This window comes from Camellia sinensis, chromosome 1 (genome assembly GCF_055761805.1).
Source record: "Camellia sinensis isolate YWXY chromosome 1, ASM5576180v1, whole genome shotgun sequence".
NCBI classification, from domain to species: domain Eukaryota; kingdom Viridiplantae; phylum Streptophyta; class Magnoliopsida; order Ericales; family Theaceae; genus Camellia; species Camellia sinensis.
The window spans coordinates 39883151-39901254 of record NC_138961.1 but is presented as its reverse complement, the minus strand read 5'-3'; the positions used below and the strand labels follow the sequence as shown (position 1 = coordinate 39901254).

At 38.2% G+C, this 18104-nt stretch overlaps 1 protein-coding gene and 1 long non-coding RNA gene across 2 annotated transcripts in view; both read right to left on the bottom strand.

Moving 5' to 3' along the window:
• The window catches only part of LOC145793534 (uncharacterized), a 144856-nt gene that overhangs the window by 87379 nt on the left and 39373 nt on the right, over nt 1–18104 (bottom strand). The window lies entirely within an intron of this gene.
• Nucleotides 14019–17324, bottom strand: LOC114308248 (receptor kinase-like protein Xa21). Its single transcript, XM_028253796.2, has 2 exons — nt 14643–17324; nt 14019–14386 (listed from the first exon to the last, which is right to left on the bottom strand). The coding sequence occupies exons 1-2, from the start codon at nt 17233–17235 to the stop codon at nt 14019–14021; spliced, it is 2961 nt and encodes a 986-aa protein (XP_028109597.2). The 5' UTR covers nt 17236–17324.

Genomic DNA, 18104 nt, shown 5'->3' with positions numbered 1-18104 from the left:
CCCTACCTTTTTGCATTAATACACAGCCCAGACCTTTATGCGAAGCATCACTGTAGACATGGAACTCTTCATTTCCTGATGGTAGTACAAGAATTGGTGCTACGACTAATCTCGTCTTCAACTCCTGGAAGGCTGCTTCTCTATCCTTAGTCCATTCGTAAGCCACTCCCTTCTTAGTCAGTTGTGTCAACGGAATTGCAATTCTTGAGAAATCCTTTACAAATTTTCTGTAATAACCAGCCAGTCCCAGGAAACTACGAACCTCGGACACATTAGTCGGCCTCGACCAATTCACCACGGCTTCAATTTTACTAGGATCGACCGAGATACCCTCTTCATCAATTACATGACCCAAAAATGAAACAGTGGAAAGCCAAAACTCACACTTGTTAAATTTAGCATACAGTTTCCGATCCCTCAAGGTCTGTAAGGTAAGTCTCAAATGCTCCTCGTGTTCGGCTTTACTCTTAGAGTAGATCAATATGTCATCGATGAAGACAACCACAAACTCATCTAGATATGGCTTAAAGACTCTGTTTATCAAATCCATAAACGCTGCAGGGGCATTGGTCACTCCAAAAGGCATTACTAAAAACTCGTAGTGGCCATACCTTGTCCGAAAAGCGGTCTTCTCAACATCCTCGGCTCTGACCTTAAGCTGATGATAACCTGACCTAAGGTCAATTTTGGAAAAGACTCGTGTTCCTTGCAACTGGTCAAGCAAATCGTCTATCCTCGGCAATGGGTATTTATTCTTAATGGTTACCTTATTCAGTTCCCGGTAATCAATACAAAAACGAAGTGTGCCATCCTTCTTCTTAACAAACAAGATGGGTGCTCCCCAGGGTGAAGTGCTCGGCCTAATAAAACCCTTATCTAGCAACTCTTGTAATTGAAGTTTCAATTCCTTAAGCTCGGCGGGGGCCATCCTATAGGGTGTTTTAGAGATGGGCTGGGTTCCCGGCATGATGTCAACCGTAAAATCTACCTCTCTATCAACTAAGTGACCAGGCAAATCATTTGGAAAGACGTCGGGGAATTCACTAACCACTGGAACGTCGGCTAACTCAATGCTTCCATTCAAATCACTTATTATGCTACACAGATAACCTCGACACCCTTTTTGGATCAATCTATAGGCTTTCATGGATGAAATTAAGTAAGGTGGGGATACTACCCTTTTCCTTGAAACGTGACCTCGGCTAGGTTCGGGGGTTTTAACGTGACATTCTTTGAAACACAGTTTATGGAAGCGTGATTTGTCACTAACCAATCCATCCCCAATATAACATCAAAATGGGTTATGTCCAATGGCATTAAGTCGGCTAACAGTTCAACATTCCTAATCACAACAACACATGCTCGATAGATGGATGCAACATTCATAGATCTCCCAGATGGAGTAGATACAGATAATACATAATCAAGGGGTTCTAGTTTCCTATTAATCTTCTCGGCAAACTTAGCAGAAATGAATGAATGCGTAGAACCCGAATCAATCAATACATATGCACTTTGAGAGCAAATTGAAAGCATACCTGACACCACTGCCTCAGCATTTTGAGTGTCCCCTGGTACCAGTGCAAAAACTCTGCCTTGTCTCATCGGTCCTTTTCCAGCGTTACCCTTCTGCACGGAGCCCGAAGTGTTCTCGTCTTTCTTACTTTTCCCAGCCTTCATTTTTGGACAGTCCCTCACAAAATGACCTACTTCACCACATTCGTAACAAGCCCCAGACGCTCGACGACAGACCCTGAAATGTGGCTTCCCACAACTGGAACATATCGGCTTAGTACCACTCTCTTGCCTTGGGTTGCTTGAACTACCGACGTTCGCTTTCTTCTTGGTACCAAACTGTGCTCGGCGGTTGTCATAACTCTGCCTCTTCCTCTGGCTCTCTCCCGAACCCTGGTATCTGTTCAAGTTAGCTTCGGCCAGAATAGCTTTGTCCAGCACTTCGGCATAAGTTGGCATGTTGAGCATGTTAACCCGGTCTTATATCGGTCCATGGAGTCCACTTTCGAACTTCCTAGCCTTCATATATTCATCATTGACAATGTGGGGTGCGTACCTTGCCAATTCGGTAAAGGCACGGTCATATTCAGCTGTTGTCCTACTGCCTTGCGTCAACGTCTGAAACTCGGTGGCCTTGCGATTCCGAACACTTAAGGGAAAATGCTTGGTGTAGAACAATTCTAAAAATCGGGTCCAGGTCAAGTCTGGATTGCTTTCTCGAACCATCATCCACCATCTGTGGGTGTCATCATCTAGTGTGAAAGCTGCTAATGTCACCTTCTGGGTGTCGGTGCTGGGAAAGATCTCGAATAGCTTTTCCATTTCCAAGACCCAGGCTTCGGCTTTCATCGGTTCTATGCCTCCTTGAAATCTCAGCGGTTTCATTTTCTTAAACTCCCTAATCAAAGCTATCGTGCCGTCCCCATACAAGGCTGGCTGTGGAGGCACTTGCGGTACTGGAGGGGGTGGAGGTGGAACTGCATTCTGGCTGTTTGTCTGCTCGGCCTGAGTCGATGTAGCACTAGCGTACTGCTGTCTTGTCTGCCTTAACTCGTGGGCCAAACCTTCAACCAGCCTTTCCAGGCTGTCTATTCTGTCCTCCGGCTGATCTCGGCCAACTGGAGGTCTTCCTCTCCTCATGAAGCTATGAGTATGAAAAATATGGCTTTAAAACAAAATGAGCAAGTAATCACGTAGGCAAGTAAAAGTTAAGCATGCCGAGGCAATGTACACCTTGTTCACATAGCAAGCAATATGATGCAATTCTAACTTCCTTCTAAGGGGAAATCCTATGCTCTTTAGGACTCAAAGTGTATGAATAACGTATACCAAGGAACTTGTGCTCTGATACCATTCTGTCACGACCCCAAACCGCCCCTAGTAGTTGGTGCCGTGATGGCCAGTAATCCGAGATTACCGAAGGCCAACTTACAAAATTCACACACATACAGAGTATAAATATATGGGGCTCACAAGTGCGGAAGCAAAAATTTAGAATACAAGTGGTCCATAAGAGCTGTGCATAAGTCAAATGAGATAGCAACCATTTACATATGGGTTATAACTTAATTACAAACAAGCAAAGTGCAGGTTACATTTTTCGTACTAGCAAAGAGCTCCACAAGCTGACATAAACAAATTGTACGAATTACAGGTCTAGGTACACAGTCTGCCAGGTTGCCGACATCTTATTTTCCGACATAACAATCATACAAAAACATATATCTTGATCAAAAGGCTTCTCAGCCGACGTGTTCAAAATACAAATATTACAAGTCGAGAAGCATGATTTTCAAGACTGCCGACATAACGCAGGTTAAGCCGACATAATCAAGACCCAAAACAAGCTCCAGAAATCACATCTAGGCGTCACCGCCTTCTTGTTCATCACCTACATATATATAGAGAGGATGAGCTTGGATACTCAGTGAATGGTATAATTAATAAAGGGGTTTGCATGAATAATAGCCGAAATCCTTTCAAAACAATACAAGACAAAACTCTACATATATATATAACAAGGAATGGACCTCGTCCACCTAACAAATCTTCAAGGTTTCAAGGGATACTTACTAGCCCATTCTGTCACATATTACAAATAATAACATTCCGGCAAACATACTCACGCGGTAAACCATCCGTGGCAAAACAAGACAAAGCAAGATAAGCATCTCAAACAAGGGTGCTACAAAAGTTTAGAGTCCTCTAGCACAAGGGACTTTCAAGACAAGATGTGCTGCGAAAGTTTAGAGTCTAACTCCTCCAGCACGAGGGACCTATGTTACAAAGGCCCGTAGCCCTTTAACACTAGAGTACAAATCAAGGGTGCTGCGAAAGTTTAGAGTCCTCCAGCACAAGGGACTTTCAAAACAAGATGTCCTGCGAAAGTTTAGAGTCCTCCAGCACAAGGGACTTTCAAACGAGATGTGCTGCGAAAGTTTAGAGTCCTCCAGCACAAGGGACTTTCCGAGGAGGTCATTCAAACAAATATGATACGAGATACGAAACTAAGGACAATCATTCATGCTTAACAAATATCTTTCAAGATAAGCAAAGCAAAGTTCTTCAAAACATTGATAACATAACTTTATCAGAAACACCACTCACTTAGTTCTTCAAACGTCGGAGCCAAGGCAAGTCCAAGTCCTACAACACATGGTAAAGTCTATTGAATGCACTACTCAAAACAAGTCTAGCTTACATGCAAATGACCTCGGCATTCTTCAAAACTAAGTCAATCAAATTGAAACACAGTTTCTCATCCTTGGAAAAACACGCTGGGCAACTACCAAGTCTAGGCCGAGGTCCCGCACCTCCTTGCCGAGGTGTAGCCTCGATGGCCACATTCAAAAGCGAAGTCGGGAAAAATCTGGGTTCCCCTCTTGAAAAACATGAAAAACATGAGCATGAAGAACTCGAAGAACATGAACATGAGAAAGGTAAATGCAAAGATCAAAACTTGCTATTACAACAACTGAGACTTCATGCTATGAAATCAAAAACACGGACCTGGGTACCCACACACAAGGATCTTATCAAAACAAACACAAAAACATGAGTTTTAATGCAAACTTTCAGATCAAACGAGGCTTTTCTTCATAACACATGAAAACCGTTTTCTCTTTCTAAAACCAACTTTAAATCAATGCATGTCGTGCCGAACAGGTCTGATCGTGCAATGCAGCTAGCTGATCAATAAGAACAACAAGAGTAGGTTACAATTCTGACCTCAAAACTCGAATCCAACGGTTCAAGCTCCAACGATCAAGCTTGGAAGTCCCCCTCTCTAGCTCAAACTTCTCCCCCTTCTAACTAGAGCTTCTCTCTCTATAAAGGCAAGATTGATACAAAAATGATATGCTTCACACGACAAACACTGACTTAATCCCTCTGTCGGGACACGTGGCATCGGCTGATTCGCTCAACTCAAAAAGGTGACTGACTTGACAAGACAAGACCAAGACAAAGTGTACTCAGCAAGCTAGGCGGCGCAAACACACCGGCAAGAAACGACATCGGCTAACAACAAGGTTCCGGAAATCAAAGGGCAAGGACATCGGCTTAGAAGGACAACACTTGACTAAACTGTGCCACACCTTGGCCTAGATGTGCCACACCTCGGTCTAGATCATACCATTCCGGGAACAAAATCACTCATGCAAGGATCAAGGATCTTGAACGCCTAGTTATTAACATCTCGGCCCAGATGATGAACATCTCGGCCTAGGTGACGCGCACCTCGGCCTAGATGGTGACATCTCGGTCAATATGCCAGGGTGAAGATGGGGGTCAACCAAAGGGGTTCCAAGATAGTTCTAGGTGATAAAGGTTTCAAAGGTGTCTAGGCTTAAGATGACCTTGGCAACACACCAGACAAGAACAGAGCGTGCAAGCAATCATTCAACCAAAACAAGACAAGTTTTGTAAATGCACATATTAACACAAGATCATCCACAAATGTATGCAAGTATGACTAAGTCAAAATGAGGGTTGTTACAGAAGAGGATTATGATAGTACTTTTATCTTCAAACTGGGACCCTACATGTCACAAAATTTTATAAATAATTTGACTCCCAGATTATTTCCCATTTAGTCCATATGAGAATGATAATGTAATGTCCTCGTGTGGTTTGAGTTTGTGTACCTTTTAATTTTTTTATCCAATGATATTTTTCAAAGGAATTAGTGATTAATGCATGAAAGGGTGTAGAATAATACCATGCAACACTTTGTCGTAAATAAGGGAAACGTGATAAATAATTATTAATAATAAATAACCTTATGAGTATTAAAGGAATTAATAATAAACTATTACTACCACAAGATCCAAAATAGTTTGGGCTGGAGTTAGATATTTGATTTCCTTGCCTTTCATATAAGGTCTAGTTTAAATGACTGACTTTTCAACTGTAAAGGCTCATCAATTATTTACTTATTCCATTGGTTTGTCAAATCATGTAATTAATAAGTAATACCAGAGGAGATCAAGCTACACATTGTTTAAAATTTCAAGCTTGACAAGAGTAACAATAAGTAGAAGAAAAACAAGTTGAGCAAAAAAAATGTTGTGAGAGCTCATATGGAATATATAATTATGAGGACATTTTTGGTGAAAATGAATTTGTTCACACACTTTTTAGTGCGCGAACAATACACAAAACTTGATTGGCCCAAATATGTGAACTTCGTACCCAAAAAGTGTAATGACCCCACCCAAAGTGCTTTGATCTCTCTCCCTCTCTTAGTAGCCTTTGTGTGGGCATAGGAGGACTACAGCTGCGTAGATGCTCATACACAAAAACAAATCACAGAATAGATCACAAAACACTTACGATAGTGTCCCATATCCCACACAGAGCCCCACCCTTTGTGAGCTGTAATTTGTTTTATGAACAAGTATCTTTTTCCGTAGTTTACATTTTTTGATGGGTCACACTTAAAACGAAACTAAGTCACATGTTTTTGAGATTAGATAGCTTTCTTTGAAACCTTTTTTTGCCTCATTATATATTTTCACCAAGAAAGCCAATGTAGTAGCAAAGTGGAGCTCCTTATCTACAAGACAACTCCATCAACATCAACACCCAAACCCAATTTTTCTTGTTATAAAATATTAAATAAGTTGTAATTTTTTTTTTAATAATTTTTTGTTTTTTTCCTTCTTCTGTCTTACCATCCCTTGAACCTTTGTTTTATAAATTTTTGTTGAGCCCTATTAACAAAACTAGGCTCAAAAAGTTGATTCATGTTTTAATAAAATTCAATAAAAAAAAATTATATAAAAAAAAATCCATTTTCTTTTTGCTCAAAACAACTTGAGTGGCACTATACTTAAAAAACTTCTGAGAGTCTCATCTCTATCTATATCATTAAATCTAGCGAGTAACCATTTGTTTGGTTCCTTGCCAGTAGAGATTGGAAACCTCAAAAGTTTAGCAGAACTAGATGTCTCTGAGAATGAGTTGTTTGCTGAAATTCCTAGCAGTCTTGGCAGTTGCACTAGCCTTGAAAACTTATATTTGCAGGAAAAATCTCTTCAAAAGATCTATTCCTCTAGCATTGGAATCTTAGAGAGGGCTTGAAAACTTTAATCTTTCTCATAACAATTTGTCTGGTGAAATTCCAACTTTCTTAGAGAAATTTTCCATAAAGAACTCAATTTTTCCAATAATGATTTTGAGGGTGAGTTACCAATGAAGGGAGTTTTCTCAAATGCGAGTGCAATATCAATTGCTGGAAATTATAGGCATTGCGGTAGTATTTCTGAATTACAACTACCCAACTGCACCACCAAGAAACCAAAACTTAAAATGCCCCTGTCACATATATTGGCAATTGTAGTAGCTTCTACTCTTGTTGGAGTAACCTTGGCCTCATTCTTCATAATTTATTGGTTCAAGAAGAAAAACAGTTTCATTGCTAAAAGAATTATTCTTTGAAAGTCTTTTATGAAACACTCAAAGCAACAAATGGTTTCTCTTCTTCAAATCTTATTGGTTATGGTAGTTTTGGCTCTGTATATAGAGGAATTCTTGATCAGGATTGGAAGTTAGTTGGCACTATCAAAGTACTTTACCTTCAAAATCGTGGAGCTACCAAGAGTTTCGTGGCAGTGTGTGAAACCTTGAGAAATATTCGACATCGAAACTTGGTTAGAATCATAACTTCTTGTTCCAGTATTGATTTTCAAGGAAATGAGTTTCTTCAGTTGAAAAAAAGAAGAAGAAAAGGAATGAGTTCAAAGCTCAAGTTTATGGATTCATGCCTAATGAGAGTCTAGAGAAGTGGTTGCATTCAAGTCTGAAAACGAATAATCAGCAAAATGAGGTCCGGAGACTCAACATTCTACACAGAATAATCATTTCCATAGATGTGGCCTGTGCACTCAATTATCTTCATCACCAATGCCCAACGCCAATCATTCATTGTGATTTGAATCCAAGTAATATTCTTCTTGACCATGACATGGTTGCCAGTGTTGGAGATTTTGATCTAGCTATATTTTGCCCAAAGCTCACAGTTCTAAATCAAAGCAGTTCAATTAGTATAAGGGGAACCATTGGATATGCAGCTCCAGGTAACAACTGCTTTACCTTTCAAATACTCTCACATGTATTGCTTTCATATTATGGCACTCACTGTTGTTAGAATTGATCTTTTTCTCTTTCTTTCATATCATTTTTGTTTTCGGGCAAAAAAGACGCTTAGGGCCTTTGTATGTTAATTTTTTTTAATGGCAGAGTTTGATCTCAGAAGTGAGATGTCAACTGATGGAGACGTCTATAGTTATGGAATCTTATTATTGGAAATGACAACAGGGAAAAGACCTACTGATAGCATATTTGAGGAAGGCCTTAATCTTCATACCTTTTCTAGGATGGCCTTGCCGGACCATGTGATGGAGTGATCCTAAACAATGAAGAAGAAGAGGTAGAAGCTATTGTTGCAACAGCAGGTAACACTTGGGAACCATTGCAAGTGAACAGTGGTAACAAAATGGTGGAATGTTTAATTTCCATGGTCAAGATTGGAGTGGCATGCTCTACAGAGTCACCACAAGGTCGAATGAGCATGAGTAATATTCTCCATGAACTTCATCTGGTCAAGAAAAAACTTCTTCAAGGCAAACTTTCCACTAGGTATGAAATTAAAGGTCTTGTGTTTAACTTCTTCCCTCTATAGAATTGCAGCTGTCATTTCTTTGACATTGGCTTCAATCCTCTATGGCTTGTCCTGGTTAACAGGAGGCAGCATGGATAACTGGACAATGGTGGGAGCAAACAGGTCATGTTTTCTAGTGTGAGATTTCTAATAATGAGCCTGCCCTTTTCCAATCAAATATCAATTCAAATCATCCAAACCAAGTCTTTAAGTCCCATCAAATGGGAATTTAAATCATCCAATTGCCCTAAGAATATGAAAAAGTCTATTCTTGTACAAAATTCATGACTGTTGACCAAAATGATACGACAATGACATTTTTGAAAATTGAATCCACTTCGATTTTCATTTTCAAGTAACAAAATCTACCCTTAATCATATCATTATGTAATCTAAAAGTATTGGCCACCATGCCCTTGAGTGGGTATTCTACTCAATTTGAATAATGGTGATTTAAATAATCAATAATGATTTTATGTGCTTGAGTTGCTTGAATTATGTTAGCACCCGGAACCAGTCTTGATTGAGTTCAGGTTTAAAGAAGTTTTGGTCCCTAAAGTATGTACTTTTTGTCATTTTAGTCCCTCAAGTTTTAAAATTTGTCATTTTGGTCCTCAAATTTGTCAATTTGAGCTAGAACCAAATTAACTCAAATCGACGACTTTTAGAAACAAAATGACGAAATTTAAAACTTAAGGGACTAAAATGACAACTAAGAACCAATACTGTCTTTTATCATTTTCCTATTACCAATGTAGATGGACGTTAGATTTAGGACCAAATTGACTCAAATTATCAAATTTGAGGACCAAAATAACAAAATTGAAACTTAAGGGACTAAAATAATAAACAACGCATATTTTAGGGATCAATTACACCCCAAATTTCTAATAATTTCAATCTTACCTCAAAAGTTTTTGAAATCGTATCAATTTTGCCTTTGCCGTCACATTTGAAATGGAAAAAGTTTATAAAAAAAAAAAAATACATTTTGGCCTCAAATTTCAAAAGAAATATGAAACCCACCCTCTTCTATCCAAACTCACCCTCTCCGGCACACTCTCTGGCAACTCGTACCACCACGACCACCGTGACCCCCACTCTTAGGCGCCACTCTCTGACCCCCACAACACCATTGTCACAAACCCTCTCAATCTCCTCCATGTTCTTCTTCTTCTTCTTCTAATCGAGGTTGGTTGTGGCAGCGGCTAGGGAGAAGCGCACAAAAAAAAAAAGAAAAAAAGAAAAAAAAAGTCAACTACAATTTTTACAGATGTCAATATGTACCCATTTCAAAACATCAAAATCCCACAAAAAACAAAGAAAACACAATTCAAAACAATCAGAAAATACACATTCACAATTCAAAACACCCACAAAAAATCAAAGAAAACCCATTTCAAAACAATCACAAAATACATGATTGGAATTAGGGTTTGGACAGATGTCTACCCATATGCATGTTCCAGTTTGAGTATGCATCTATTTGTGAGGATTTTCTTTTAGTGTTCTTTTAACGTGTTACCATATGGCTGGTGTATTCTTATTTCTTGAGCTAGCATCTGCTCATGGTTACATAGCTTTAGAGTAAACATTTACTTATTATTTGTTGCTTGGTTTATATTTATTTATCTCCCAGTGCCTCTTCTTCTTGTGGGATATGGTTTTGGAGCTTCATTTGTTGCCCTTTTTGCTCAATTGGGTGGTGGAATATACACAAAAGCAGCTGATGTTGGAGCTAACCTTGTTGGGAAATGTAACACCCCAAATTTCTAGCCCAAATGATAATACAACAATCATGGCTCTTTCAAGGAAAACCGAATATAAATCTCCAAACTTACATTACATGATACAATAGTTCTTCATGCAACAATACATTAATCCAACAACAAGTAAATAAACAAATAAATACCCCTAAGGATTTACAAGTTTCCAAGGCTTGAGCCTAGTTACACAAAACGATTATTTAAACCCACACACATACAGCCTCTGGCTTACACACAGAGTCACAGCAAAATGAGAGTCTCGTACTCTCAATACACATTTTCTTGCCTTTAGTTAGGCGGCATCACCACATGTTTTCCTGCACAAAAATCCCGTAGGATGAGCATAAAGCCCAGTAGAAAATCCTTAACCAAGGTTTTCAAAAGCGGCTGCAACCGTTACATAACGCTGTTACATAACGATTTTGGCGGTCACCGCCACCCATTACGGCCGCTTTTGCAATGTGATTGAGATTCACAAGTGTGTCGGCCGTAGCGGCTGCCGTAGCAGTGTCGTAACAGCCATAACGGCCTGTTATGCACCGTTACGTAATGGTTCCAAACTGTTTCTTTCTAAAAAACACACAAAAAAAAGCTAAAAATGGGGGAAGAGGGATAGAGAGAAGAGGGAAGATAAAGAGAGAAAATAGAGAAGCAAGAGATAGAGAGAGAGAAGAGGGAAGATGAAGAACATGTTATTGATTTGTTGAAACTATAAGACCTACGCTATTCTATTCAGCTGCTATCACTAAACCATTTTGCTTGTGTGTGTTTATCTATATATTGTTTGAAAATAATAATAATAATGTATAGTCATTATCTATTTGGCTTGGTTAAAATATGAATATATATATATTTAGGCTCTTATTTATTCTCTTACTTTTGTCATTATTTATCTTATATATAATAGTTAGTGATTAATTTTTTGTAAAATATAAAGTCATTAATTATTAAAATAAAATGTAAAAAACTCAGTTTATAGTGATTTAAAAATATGAAATATATTAAATCATACTTAAAAATTTACAAAAATTGATCAATATTTATTTTTAATCCAATAAATATGATCATGGAAAAAAAATATGCATATCGGTAAGTTTTTTTCAAATTGTGCGAAAAATAAAAAAATTCACGGTTCCGGTTATCGCAACTGTTACACTACGGCCTTTACACCTCGTAACCGCAACCGCGTCACCGCCACCGTTACGGCGACCGCAACCGCTTTTCAGAACCTTGTCCTTAACAAAGTATATACATTTTATACAAATCTCAAGAGATAAAATGCACATGCCATGCTATGCCCTTTTGAAAGAAAATCGTATCTTCATCTTTGAAAACCATCATGCTCAATGATGTCATGCAATTTCAATTCTTCAAAGCTTAACAATTCATTTCAAGAGCCATAAATACGACTCTGGTAATCCCTAAGTCGGTGTCTGCAAGTAGACTATACACTTATGTCATTTTTACCGGTATTAACCGGAAGGCTCGACACCTATCTGCATAGGTTTTCGGTCTTTCACCCCGGACTCTCAGGCCAATTTATTCAATATCATCTACACCACCTATCAAGACTTACCAACATATTTATCCCAAAACCATCCCATGAAACTTGTTTCTCAACATTCTTTTCTCAATGCAAGTTTTCAAATCAACTTTCAAAGTTTAATGTAATCAATGAATTGATATGCCAATAACACAAAATGAATATAAATACTTTTATTCCAATTCATCATACAAGGAATAACACAGTTCCCTCGTCTCAAGTATCCTCAACAATTAGTCATTTCAAGACTATTTCAACGTTTTGAACAATAATTTTCAAAATGAACAATAATTCTCATATTCCATGAAATTCATCATTTATATAAATATAAATAAGAAATTTTCCCAACATCCATTTATTTTGACACACAAAATAAATATAACAATATCATTCATGGATTTTCAATCTCTTAAAAAAAATTCCCAAATTCTAGATTTTCTCACCAAAACTATACAACTCAAATCTTTTGAAAGTAAACTTTCCAAAATCATCTTTTCTTCAATCAACGAAGATCAAAACCCATAAGATCATTTTAAAAGAACAAGAGACAAACCCACTTTCAAAATCGCTCAACTTCTTGAATCAACAATCAATTTTCAAAGCTATCGAAAGATGATTTCGAAAATCATATAGATCTTGTGAATATATATATATATATATAACTCTAAGAAAATCCCAACCTCAAGTTTTGAAGAAGAAATGAGAAGAAACTTCAAAATTTATAGTGTCGAAACTCGATCTCCACCGCACACAACGAAGCCCTCGAGAAGTTACACAACTTTGATAAAGAACTTCAGTCTAACTCCCAACAGATCTTGAGAAATCAAGGTTTTGATCCAATTTGGCGTAGCGAAATGTAGAGAGAAGGGAGAGGAAATGTTTTTAGAGGGAGAGAGATATACAAAAGTGATCTGAAATATCAGATTCACGAACTGATATACCATGGTCCGCTCGAGCGTCGAATACACCTTCCCAGTACTTTTGCAGACAGGTCAAACTTTTGGAACCAAACATTCTCCGCTCGAGCGCATAAACGACCACTCGAGCGGACAAGAAACTTCGAATGCATTTTTCATTTTTGCTTCGGGGGCGCTTCCCCTCGACCCTGCCAGGGCGCTGTCCTTGGACCCGCCAAAGGGCGCTACCCCCTCAAGCTAACCGGGCAGCTCGATCCCCGACCTGCCCAGTCGAAGTGGCAAAACATGAAAGAAGGGTCGAAACCGAGATCGCTACAGGAAAGTAGAGCAAGGGATACCTGAAGATGATCCTCGCAATCCTGCCGTCATTGCTGATTTGGTATTTAATCAATGCCTTATTTATCTTCTTCATTTAGATATGCATACATAGAAAGTATTGCAGCTTGGAATGAATTTAGAGTATGAGATTGGATTCTTACACATAAATTAGAATTTGGAGTAAATAAAACTAGCGGACTATAGTACTTGGTTTGCTACTATGGTTGCTGATATAAACCATTATCAGCAACAATGGTGGGTCAGAGAGTGGCACCGAAAAGTGGGCTTGCAATAATGGTGCCGGAGAGGGTGAGTTTGTGTAGGAGACGGTGAGTTTGCATCTTTCTTTTGAAATTTGGGGTCAAAATGCAATTTTTTTTAACTTTTTCCGTTTCAAAGGGAAAAATTGATACAATTTCAAAAACTTTTGAGGTAAAATTGAAATTGCTCGAAGTCTGGGGGTGTAATTGATCATCAAGGAAAAGTACAGGGTAAAAATGAAATTTTTTCAAATATGTAATTAACCCAACTCAGGAATAAAGTAAAATGTGCATTTTCACTGATGATTGATGTTATACATTAAGAAAAAATATTAAGAACATATATAAATTTTGAACTTGTAATGTAGATTTAAACTCGGTGTAATATGAATCACAACCAAAATCAATCAGATCAACACATCTCAAATGCTCACAATTTTTTTGAATAGGTAACATTACTTTTCACTAAATGTACCAAATGTAGAGTTGGCTCAAACAATGTGGAAGTAAGACTATTACCTCATAAATTCATCTCTTTCAACTTATTTCAGATCCTAAAAGAGTGTCTTTGATGAAATGCAATTTAGCTGCGGCATCATTAACGCACATTCTTTCTCTAGGCAGTTCTGAAGAACAATTGACTCCAATTTCAAGTATCCAAGTCAGGCACTCCACAATCTTTTCACTCCGTATGAAAGTTTCTTCTTCTTCTTTGGTCTGCAAAAGTATTGGGTCTGAAATCTCCAATACACTGTCAGGCAAAGCCTTATTTACAAAGCTATGGAGGCTTAAACCATCTTTAAACATTTCATTGGTGGGTCTCTTCCCAGTAAACATTTCTAACACGAGGATGCCAAAACTATAGATATCACCATATGTTGAGACCTCACTTCCCATAGCATATTCTGCAAGCGAAAATGCATTTGATAAAAAAAGAATTTGAAAACCCTTTAAAAAAATTGTTCCCTAAACAAAAAAGTCTGAGAACTATGCACAGAAAAAACAATAAACGCTCCAGATCACATGTACAATTTTCTTTACACTTTTTGTGACATGTAGCATTATTGTAAAAAAGGGCAAGGATGATAGGGAACCTAAGTGTTTTTGCTTTAATATCATTTTGGGAATGAAACAATTAAGAATAAATGAAAGCATATTCACCTGGAGCAACATAACCTATTGTTCCCCTTATGCCAATAGAGCTTGTTTCATTTGTAGACAAGTCATGGGTGGCATGGTCTGCAAGGAATTTCACTATCCCAAAATCACCAACATGCCCAGTCATATCTTTGTCCAGAAGAATGTTGTTTGGCTTAAGATCGCAGTGGATTATTGGTGTTTGACCATGGTTATGAAGATAATTTAGTGCACAAACAATATCAATGACAATATTTAGTCTTTGAAAAAGATTTAACTTCCTAAACTCTTCATTTGACAAATCTTCATTACAAGTTGGATGTAACCACTCCTCGAGGCTCCCATTGACCATGAATTCATAAACCAAGGCCTTGAAGTCATGACCCTGATAATCTACCGTTGAACATGCCGTTAGCACCTTGACAAGATTCCGATGTCTGATGTTTCTTAGGGCCTCACATTCGGATACAAAACTCTTCGAAGCTCCATGTCTCAAAAGGTTGAGTACTTTTATAGCGACAATTCTTCCATCAATAACTCCTTTGTACACAGACCCAAAACTACCAGCACCGATTAAATTGAATGATGAGAAGCCATCAGTGGCTTTAACAAGAGTTTGGTAAGACACCCTCAAGAGTGAATTTTTTATTGAATCTGAAGGAATATCTTTTCTTCTCTTTCTAAACCGGAAAAGATACAGAACATAGCCCAGAAGAGCTAGTCCTACAAGCCCAAAGGGTATAGAGAGTGCTAAAGTTAAGGCACTGTTTGATCTCCTCTTTTCATCCACTTTGAAGTTGCATTTAGGTAGCTTCAATTCAACTACACCCCCACAGAGCTTACTGTTTCCCACCACTGATATTGCACTTGCATTACTGAATACACCTTTTGTTGGTACTACACCTTCAAAATTATTAAAAGACAGATTCAAATTTTGCAACAAAATAAAGCTCTCCAAGTACGCTGGAATTTCACCAGACAAGCTATTATTCGCGAGATCTAACTCACTAAGGCCTCTCAAGAAACTCAAAGAAGAAGGAATGGTTCCGTTGAAAAAGTTGTTCCCCAAACGTAGCGTTTCCAGGCTTGTGCAGCTACTCAGAGTGCTCGGAATTTCACCTGATAACAGGTTCTTAGAGACATCCAAGTAACCAAGGTTTATCAACTTTGCAACTTCCATGGGAAGAGAACCACTCAATTGGTTTTGGGATAGGTCTAGATACATAGATAAGGATGAGATAGAAACAACTTGTTTTGGTATGGTACCATTAAGGTTGTTTTGAGAAAGAAACAAAAATTGCAAGGTTCTACAATTCCCTAGGCTCGGAGGAATGTTTCCCTGAAAATTATTACTTTCTAACATAAGTCCAATTAACAAACTCAGATTTCCTAGGGAAGATGGAATGTTGCCAGACAATGAATTTTTGATGAGATTCAATAGGTGTAGATTTTGAAGCTTTCCAATCCCACTTGGAATAGTACCAGTGAGTTGATTAACCTGCATAAGCAAACTCTGCAAGCCAACAAGATTTGCAATCCCGGGTGGAATGCTTCCGAATATCTGATTGTGGTCTACAAACAAATATTCAAGGTTTCTCGAGAGATTACCGATGTATTCTGGCAACTTGCCGCCAAAATTGTTCATACTCACTTCCAAACGCTGTAAATTGGTAGCATTGATCAAAGAGAACATAAAGCTCAAGTCATCAGCTTCCCCAGACCCAAGCTGATTGTCCCAAATGCATAGCCACTGGAGGTTTTGCAGCCTCTCCAAATTAGGAACCTTTCCAGTAAGTTTGTTTTGAAGCAGAAATAGTTGATGGAGTTTAGATGCATTTGATATTGAAACCGGAATTGATCCTGTAAAATGGTTATGACCAATGTTGAAGAATTCAAGATTGGGAAGAGTGATGCCCAAGTCCCAGGGAAGACTTCCCTGGATTTGGTTAATAGTGACATCAAACCCTGTGAGAGAAGAGTGGTTGAAGAGCGAAGGAGGGATGGTGCCGGACAACCTGTTTATGCCGAGTTCGAGCTCCTGCAGATTCTTTAATCGACCAAAACCATCAGGAATGCTTCCGTCAAAGTAGTTGTTGGCTAAAAACAATATGAGAAGAGATGACAAATTCGCGAAAGGAGATATACTCCCTGTAAGATTGTTGTCGCTTATAATCACTGTCTTGAGCTTTGACAAGGATCCAAGTTCCACAGGAACTTCTTCCACCAGCCCATTGTGAGAAAAATCCAAGAAAATTAGGTTAGCACAACGAGATAAATTGACAGGAATTCGGCCACCAACTGAGTTGTTGTTCAGCCGCAAAATCTGCAGCCTTGGCAAACGGCCAATGTCGGGGGGAATTTCATTGCCAAAGCTATTGTTCTGAAGCTGTAATTCTCTCAGAAAGCTTAAATTCCCAAGGTGTGGTGATATTGATCCCACCAGTTCCCGGGCCTGTAAGTCCAAGGCAATGACCCTCTGATGCCTGCGGCCACAGATAATGCCCTGCCATTGGCAGAAGTGGATGGAATCATTCCAGGAGCTCAAAACATGGAGTGGATCATCAACTATTTTGGCCTTGATTGCCAACAGTGAAAGTCGGTCCGTCTCGTTCCCCATTAGCCGGGAGCGGGATATGGTAGTAGTAAAGCCAGAGTTTAGAATGCTCAAACAACATAAGAGTATTAGATGAATATGCAAATTGTGAACTAAGCATGACATGCTCAAGCTTAAGCTTCGAAGCCCCATTGAGCAAAGAAAATGTATGACTGTGTTTTGGTGGATTGCTTTTATGCCAAGTATCTTTCATGGCCGGCTCTGGGAAACTGCCGCTTTGACCCGCCAGATTAGGATTAAAAAATAGGGTCCATATAGGATTAAAATTTAACATAATCTATTTTTTGTTAGACCTCAATTAAAGAGATGACCGCAACACCAAACTAAAAAATATTAGTAGAACAACCCATTTACTTATCAAAATAAGTTCAACGCTTACTCTCCATTTGGATTGAGAGATAAGAAATAAAAAAGGAAAATGGTTATAATCTCTCACCTTCTTGTTTAGATCAATTATGTTTAAATACAGCCTACAAATTAAATATTTAAATCAACAATATATTATGTTAGGCGTGTCAACATAATTAAATATTTAAATCAACATATTTTAATTTTCATGATAACACAGTCTTCAGTTTATTCATTTTTTCTTTTTCTTTTTAATTTCTTTGTCACATTTTTTTTTTAATTTCAAAATCTCTACTTTCTTACCTTTTCATTCTAATTTTTACCATACAAACATATATATATATAATATAACTCTCATGTATTTATCACGTAGGACAAAGTGTATTGATAGAAAATGTAGATGATTTTCCTCTCTTATCCTCATTTCATAGTCACATTTTTGTCACATGATAACTGGATTTTGTTAAAGATTTAAAAATAAAGTAACAGAAGAGGGATATTAACACTTGTATCGGAACCAAAGT